The 9,107-nt window shown below is 37.6% G+C and overlaps 1 protein-coding gene across 1 annotated transcript; it reads right to left on the bottom strand.

The window, feature by feature from the left end:
* Positions 1-664: 664 nt before the first annotated feature.
* On the bottom strand, positions 665-8,757 carry aoc2 (amine oxidase copper containing 2). Its single transcript, XM_082530474.1, has 5 exons — positions 7,116-8,757; positions 6,135-6,253; positions 2,774-2,940; positions 1,888-2,020; positions 665-1,813 (listed from the first exon to the last, which is right to left on the bottom strand). The coding sequence occupies exons 1-5, from the start codon at positions 8,689-8,691 to the stop codon at positions 1,523-1,525; spliced, it is 2,286 nt and encodes a 761-aa protein (XP_082386600.1). The 5' UTR covers positions 8,692-8,757; the 3' UTR covers positions 665-1,522.
* Between the last annotated feature and the right edge of the window lie 350 nt (positions 8,758-9,107).

The raw sequence follows: 9,107 nt of genomic DNA, 5'->3' as shown, positions 1-9,107 counted from the left end.
AAGAAACTGAGTTATGAAAAGTTTAGGTTTAATTTTCATATTCATATTTAGGTTAAACTTTTTACTAAAAATTCAAATCCACTTTGATTTATTTATGCAAACAGTTTTTTGTTGTTTTTCTTAATAATTTATTTTATTTCATTTTCAGTATATAATGTTATCATAAAACTTTAAATATGAATAAAAGGAGGAAATAAAGATCATCATTCAGTTTGATTTATTTTTATTAAATACTAGCTCACCTTGTCGAAACCAAGTGCTATTCATTTTCTTCCAGAGATTTCCATCCACAAACTACTTGAATATTAACACCAAACATTTCTCTTTGAACGTCACAATCAGTGAGTGTTTTCTGCTGTGGAAATTGTGTTTTTTAAAGATACCGTATAAGTTGGGCTGTTGTCATAACTCTATTTGTTCCTATTTGGGTTTATCATGTGTGATCTTTCAGAGTCTTATATAAACTTTACCTCTTGACTGTGTTGTTTATACTGACTACCCTGAATCCTGCCTGCAATGATTTTTGAATATCTGGATTTTGCTCTACCTCCAAGGTTTCTGCATTTGGGTTTTTGGGTCTAGTGATTATAATTATTTTTTAGTATTCAGTGATAACTGTAACTATATCAAAGACATGCAAGCGGTAAAAAAATAAAATAAACAATGAAAGCAAATCCTTTAATTCATATAAAATCATAACTGAAAGTAGGTGAAACAAATCAGAAACTGTGCAGGCAAATAAATGTAACATTTTATAACCACACATATTCACAGTTCCATTTCGGTGGCTCTTGCTTGCAAACATTATCAGTAGAAAAGTCATGTTGAGGAATTATTTGACCAGCTGATGTAACTCGTAATACTGACATATAATGTCAAATGGTAGCATATTTAACCATTAGTAAATCATGTTACCATGTAACAAAACAAAACTGTATAACTAACATTTGCCTTATTGCAATAATAGCTAGTTAGCCAGCAAGCTGTAATTTGTAGACCAGCTTAGAATAAGACATCTGGCATTGGGAGATTCATCGTGTTAGAGTCAACTTTGTTATTATACTCGTAATTAGATATAGAGTATAGACACTGGTCTTACTGTATAGGACACGTGATCTACTGTACATGCAAAGGCCTATTACAGCCTAACAGGATAGTCTCTTATGTTTCATCACCGTTTTGCATGATGCAAGTTGCAACCAAATGCAAGCTGCAATGAATGAAGGTTGTGCAAAACTCTTTTCAATACATTTGAAAAACATGACATGAACTGGGTGGTCAGGTCTAACTCCTGGTAGATGTGTAAAAAAAAAGTGACTAAATGTGTCGTTAGAGAAAAATTATGAATATTATATAAAATGCTGCCTGGTGCCTTTTTTTACCTTTAGAAACAGCTTTAATGGCCTTCATGATTATTACTTAAGGCCAAGCACGTGTGAGTTTGTCAGGCCTCAGAAGCTCCACAACATAATGCAAAAAAATTTAAATTAAATTAAAAAAATTAAAATAAATTAAATAAAAATCAGTTCCAGTCATTAAAATTCATGACTCCATCAAAGCCATGGTAGCTGAATGGCTCCAGGTTGGGGCTGCAGGTGTCACGAGTGAGGCAAGCCATCCTGTTGTGCTCACAGCTGTCCTCGCTGCCTGGCTCAAAGTACACCGAATCCGCAGAGTGGATGGATGGATCCTCATCAAAGTAGTTGTGGGGCCTCAGCAGGACCCCACCCCCATTGCCCACCGTTACGGTGTTGGGGATATCCTCGGCATGAGGGATGTGCAGGAATCCAGTGGTCACCCAGGCAACAAGGTCCTGCAGACAAATCACGATTAAGTAAATAATCGAGTGCCGTTATATTGTGTTGGTGTTTAGTTTATCAGACATACCTCGTCTTCTATGCTTTCATTGTCTTCAATGTACTTGCTGAAGTCAACAGCTGGAGTCCAGATGTTGTTCTGATTGTACAGATTGCTGCTGGTCTGCTCTACATCCTTATGCTTGGTAACAGCAACCTTATACCTGCAGGCAAACATGCGTGGACTCCATCTTAGAAAACCCCGATATTAGCTGCATGTTCAAAGTGACATTATGTCATGTTTAGTGGCAAATCTGGACCCAAAATATGACTTGCAGGCAAAGTAACAAAAAACTATCTGGTGAAAATTCCAAACAGCAAAATAAGAAACTCCAGTGATCCACATGTGGCGATTAATACTCGGGAAAACAAACAGTATGAAAAACTGATGGCTCAAAATACACATGAGGTAATTAGGGAGAGTCCCCAGAGGAGCCAGCATGCGCCCAGCACAGCCCCAGCCAATGAAACAGATGGTATTAAACATGATTTGGCTGATGTTTCTTTGGGTAAGAGGGTCTAACAGAAGAGAGATGATACAGACACATGGCATCCTTACAAAACATGATGTCATGCAGTAGATATACTTACCCCAGAGTAGCAATAATATGCAATAGATGCGAGAATGTAGTGCTAACACTGAGCAAACAAAAAACCGCAGACTTGGATTCAAACGTGCAAAACAGAAAAACTCAAGTTCAAAGGCCAAAGCACTGGGTCATGACACATTAACTTGGGTATATATAAAAAAATAAAATCAATACTACACACCTGTCCAAGCCCACCTGTTCCATTACTCAAATGACCTGTTTCACTAGCTTTATTTCTTTAAGATAAAGTAGACATTTACAATGAGTCAAATTTAATGTGCGTGTTTCGATTTGTTGTTTTTTAATTTTGCTATCATTCAGTCCTACCTGGCCCAGGACATCGCCTTCTCCTCTGTCTCACTCTCTGGAAGGTGGTCCCCAGCAAAGCTATACACCTGCAGCCTGTATGAGCGCTGATGGCCCCACCTGTTGGTCTTGTTGCTGGCAATGTGCAGGTAGCGTGGTGTCTTGGTGTCATAACGCAAGGCAGCTTCCTGCAAAGGTGTCACGGTCATTAGTCTATTTTTAAGTGAAAGCAAGTGACTCCTGGTAATCTGCTGCATGATTAGTGGTTAAGTCTGGCGTCTTCTGACTGATCCAGTACAAAGATCTTAAAGCTTATGGTCACTTTTATTTATTGACCTGATTATGCTGGGCTTACACTGTGCGATTTTTTCAGTCGCGCGATTCAGCTCCTGCTCAAACTGCACGATTGACTCGCAGGGGTGAGAAGTTCATAGGTCACGATGCAGGTCTCACACTATACGGCCCGATGCTCTGATGCGACCTGAGTCACACTGTGCGTCCATAACATGAAGGTTATAACAGAAAATCTGTCGCTCGCTCTCCCTCTCTGTCTTTCACTCACACAGACACACCACCACCATCAACTTTGCTAAATTGCTAATGAAAAACATGATCAGGCAGCTGTGATTAAGCAGCAGTGTAAATCCAACTATTTTCACGGTTGTTGTGGTCGTGATAATTTTGTGAGGCCACATCGAAAAGGCTCGGATGAGCTTTCCAAAGTTCTACAAGTTGTTCCTCCATCGCTTGTGTCCAGATCACACGCTGCACAGCCGTGCTGCGCCGTCTTTTTCGCTGACATTTGTGTTTGCGCGTGAGCAGTGTGACAAACTGTGGTGACACCCTCACGACGGTCGCGAGGACTTCAAACCGGTTTGAAATCCTCACAACCAAGCGATTGATGATCGGGAGCTGGTCGTGAGGTGTTAATCGCGTCTCGTTACCCCACGTATACTACACGATGCACGACGCACGATGAAGGCCAAAATCGGGCCGATCGCCAAAACGGTCGCACGACTCAAAAATCGGCTCAAAATGGGCCAAAAATCGCACAGTGTAAGCCCAGCATAACATGGTTTTCTAGAAAACCATAAAAAAGAGACTAAAGGAAACACTCTGCTCTAGCCTGGTTACTGACACTTGTGCTGATACCTACTGATACACCGGTTCCTTTAGAGAACTGGCCTGAAAAATGACACAACCTTACAGTATTAAACAAAGTCAGTGGAAATGAATGAATCCAGTTCCACAGTCTAAGACTTAAAGGCAACAGGCTTAAGCTGGTTAAGACTAAAGCTTCTTCACAAAGAAAGATGCCACCTAGCTCATGCACTTGGCAGAACTTAAAGGGTTGAAAAATATGGAGAAAACATGCTCATTGCCATAGTACATTCACATGAGAGTGCAGTCACAGCCCATTTCTATCCCTATATGTGCAAACCTTATCTATTTAAGTTAAACATTCACTACATTCTGACAAGTTTGCTCTGTATGCGTCTCATGTGGATGGCACAAAAGGAAGACGGTTCTGGATTCTGGATTTGAGTCTTCCTGAAACATTGTTGACTCTATGGTGGAGGCAGACGTGGGATATAGAGTGCTTAACAAGACTAAAGGCCCATTTTCAAATTTGTAATAAACATTAAAAAAAATAAAAAGGGATAAACATATATATTGTTTAAGGAACATGTTCAGAGGTTCAAGTCTGCTCATAATTATCATTATCGTTATTATTATTATCATTATTATTATTATCATTATTATTATTATTATCATTATTATTATCATTATTATTATTATTATCATTATTATTATTATCATTATTATCATTATTATTATTATTATTATTATCATTATTATTATTATTATTGTTATTATTATTATTATTATCATTATTATTATCATTATTATTATCATTATTATTATTATTATTATTATTATTATCATTATTATTATCATTATTATTATTATTATTATTATTATCATTATTATTATTATCATTATTATTATTATTATTATTATTATTATTATCATTATTATTATTATTATTATCATTATTATTATTATTATTGTTATTATTATTATTATTATCATTATTATTATCATTATTATTATTATTATTATCATTATTATTATCATTATTATTATTATCATTATTATTATTATCATTATTATTATCATTATTATTATCATTATTATTATTATTATTATTATTATTATTATTATCATTATTATTATTATTATCATTATTATTATTATTATTATTATCATTATTATTATTATTATTGTTATTATTATTATTATTATCATTATTATTATCATTATTATTATTATTATCATTATTATTATTATTATTATTATTATTATTATTATCATTATTATTATTATTATTATTATCATTATTATTATTATTATTATTATTATCATTATTATTATTATTATTATCATTATTATTATTATCATTATTATTATTATCATTATTATTATCATTATTATTATTATTATCATTATTATTATTATTATTATTATCATTATTATTATTATTATTATCATTATTATTATTATCATTATTATTATTATCATTATTATCATTATTATTATTATTATTATTATTATTATTATTATTATTAGTGTCTGCTGTCTTTGTAACTGTCTGTCCAACCCTGAATGAGTCTCAATCACACCTGTGTATCCTTTTGTGTTCTTTCACCTTTCTGGATCAACCCTGCTCGTTTTACACTAAGAACTACTAAGTACCTTTTTTCACCTGTTTATTTTGTGCATAAGTCTGGAATCAGGTTGTTCCAGTGGTCCCATCATTCATCCAGTGATTCTCCAGTGGAGACTCACTGGGGTTGGCTCAACTTCAACTTCACCGAGCAGAACAAGAGCTTGTGTTGTTAATAGCAGTATAACACAGAGTCTGTGCAGGTGATGGGAAACTGTAGCAGGATGATATTTAAGTGTGGTTACACGTCCACCATAACATTTTCTTTCATTACTGGTGTTGTCTTTCCCTCTCTTTTCTCTTTAAATGAGAAAACAAAACATTAAATCTTCTAGTTTTAAGAGCGTGGAAATGTATTTCATTTGTACTATAAAAGTGTGACATGGGTTTCTCTCAGTGTGCGGTCTACAAGCATGCTTTCATACTCAATATCCACTATTTCTGGCAATGCATCTTTGAGAACTGTTGGTAAGGAAGCTAGGCATCAGCATTTCATGCACTCTGAAAAAATGTCTTTGAATTCTAAGTGCTGTAGTCTAAAACCATATTTAGCCAATCAAATACAGTCCACCAACTGCCAATAAGGATGACCGTTTAATGTAAGAAGAATGGCGTTGGTTATGAAAAATGCAACTGAATAAAAATGAAGAAGACCTTTTCTGTTTTGAGCTGCTTCTCCACCAGCTTAGGGATCATGGCGTAGTGATCAGGCATCCATGGCAGTGACACATTCATGTACTCCATATCTTTGGTCTGGAATACATTCTTCACACCTGCAGAGGAAATGTGGCAAAATGTTGTTTTCTTTTCTGCATTTCTATGCTTCAGTGAATGTGTGGAAGGTGGTCTTTATGTTATTTACACTCAGCGAGATGAGTGGCTGATGAATACATAGATGAGATTGAAAAGAATTACACAGGACTGGAACTGATTTCTTTAGGTAAGGATGCCTAGAAGCTTACATTGTGCATAAAAGCATCGTGGCTCCATAAGCAGCTGTAATGCTGAACATAAGCAGTAAAACACAAATTGCCTTTGGTTGCAGTAAGAAACACCAGAGGAGATCTGTTTTCACTGTGGACTCTGTGGGCAATGTGTAAGTGCTGTGGAATGTATAGTAGGATTTGTGTCTGTGTGTGTGTTCCTGCTTGGCACACTTGTGCAAACAGCTTATTGCCTGTATGGATTTATATTTACTTTTATCAAGTGTGACATATTTATTAGGAGGCTGTAAACTAAAGGCTATAATACTATACACTGCACTATATATGATTTGATTTGGTTTATTTGTTTTTCTAAAATACAGAAAATTCTAATACGAAGTTGCTGTTTTGTTTTTGTAATTTTGGGGAATCGTCCTCCACATCTGGAATGTGACATCAGCTAAACATATAACATATAGCTTTTATTAAAAAGGACTTGTACTATTATTTCTCATATTTAAGGGGCTAACATTTACTCTGACCAGCAGAGAAAGTAAAGAGGACCGTGTGGAGTGGAAAAGGGGGACTTATATCCAAATAATTTGGCCTTTGACAACAGACTTGTTTGCTTAATTTTGCAAAGCTTTACATTTACATCGGTTTTGTCAAAAAATAAATAAATAAATCACATTTAAATGTGTACGTCACTCACCAAGTACATCCAGGTCCACTTTAAAATTAATGAAGTGCGTGTGAATGTTGCCCAGGACATTTTCAGCCACCTGGTGTCCGTGTGTTTTACTCCCGGGAAGCAGGTAGGAAGAGGAGATGTAGCCGGTTGCGTGAACTTTGACCTCCACTGATCCGCTCTGGTAAAAGATGAAATCCCACATGTAGTCATAGTTCCCGATAGCCGTGATGGTCCTGAACACTAAAGCGCTGTTTGCCATTCCTCCAAAGTTGTTGTGGAAAAAGTCGGCGAAGTGCCTGCGCAGGGGCTGACCCATGTTGTGCTCAAAGATGCAGATAGAATTTCTAAACCTGACCGGGAGTGGGGCATCAATGTAGCGGTATGTGTCCACGTAGGTCGCCTGATAAGGACAATCTACTCCACGGACGAGCTCGTGGGCAAAGCGCCCAATGCCGATACTTGAATCTAGGAACTTGGTAATAATCATCCCTGGAGTCACTGAACCGTACACCGACATAGCCTCCTGTACGCTCAGTTCATACGCGATCCTTTCACCCTTGAAACGTACATCAAACACCTTCATGCCGGTGAGAGAGCTCAGTCCGAAAGCGAAGCTCCAGTCCAGGTACAGGACATGGTTGTTGCTGACATTGTATCGCGCCCCCTCTGAGTAAAACTGCTGCGGGCCGATCTGCAGAGGCTTGCTCCTGGGCTTGAGAGAGCCATAGTCAGGCGACTCTTTATAAACGATTTTCTTAACTGACCCATTATCATATGCGCGTTGAAGTTCTTCTACAGAGTCAAAATATTTGCCGTTATAAAACAATTTCTCTATTCTCCACTGTGACATGTTTAGGCTTTCGTGGTTAAGCAGAATTTCGAAGCCCACCGGATGGATGTACATGCCACTCATATCCCTGAAGAAAGACACCCAGGTTTTTCTGTCCCCGGACCGAACTCCGCGAGGCATCTGCTCGAACGCGTTCAGCGTCTTTTTCTTGTCTACCCCAAAGCTTTCTCGAAGGAGTTTCTCTAACTTGGAGAAGATCTCGGTTTCAAAAAAACGAAAAACCAAGACGTACTCCCCAATGGTGGCCGGACGCGCATTAATGGGGACATCCACCTGATACCTCTCTTTAGTCACATCTCTGTGGTATGTTGGGTTGTCGAGAGGTCCCACTACATATTCCTTGATATAGCCTTTTGCGCCGTGGAAAACCACTGCCGTCGCCTCTCTCACCGGTTTGGTGCCTTTCTCGTCCAGGTAAGCCAGCACCTCTGCTTTCTTTGGGAGCGACAGTTCTATTAAGAAGAGAAAGTTTTCAGATGGCTTTGTGATCTGGCTGGTGGATATAGCCAGGTCTTTTTGTTTGAGTAAATACTGCTGGACCTTCATATACTCCTCCCGGGTGAGGTCAGCGAACACAAGGGTGCGGTCGTCGTGTCTGCCTCGCAGCGGGTGGATGCGTTCACGGGAACATTTGGGTGCCCTGCTGGAGTGGATGCCGATGAGGACGATGTTCAGAATAAGGGAGAGAAGCCCTAAAAGGACCAGCGCCCATTTTGCCAAAGGGTTCATTTTTCCCTCTACCATCATGCGCGCTTGGAGCGAGAGCAGAGGAATGCGCTCTGGGTAGGAAGGACTGTTCACACAATCTAGAAGAGGAGAAACGACCCTCTTCAGTTTTCCCAGCCCCCTATGCACGGATCTGATTACCTCCAGCCCCTCTTTCCTTATTTCTTTGAGCTGCAATGAAACGGTTTCATCGACCTACTGTTCAAATCCTCCTACAAACAAGACTATTTTATGCACGATGTCTGAGTATTTAAAGATTTCACCATTTTACATAAAAAAAGGTTTTGTTTGCAGGTTTTGTTCTCAGTTTAATGATGAACATTGTACATAAGCTGCTAAATATGTAATTGCACACATTGAATGTGTAAGATATGAGCAATCATGTTTGCTACAGTAATGCTGTGTTTATAATTTTGTTTTGTTTTTTTAAGAAATAT

The sequence above is a fragment of the Aulonocara stuartgranti genome (assembly GCF_965226115.1).
Source record: "Aulonocara stuartgranti genome assembly, chromosome: 4".
Classification (NCBI taxonomy): Eukaryota; Metazoa; Chordata; class Actinopteri; order Cichliformes; family Cichlidae; genus Aulonocara; species Aulonocara stuartgranti.
Note: the sequence above shows the minus strand (reverse complement) of the source record. Positions and strands in the feature narration are given on the sequence as shown.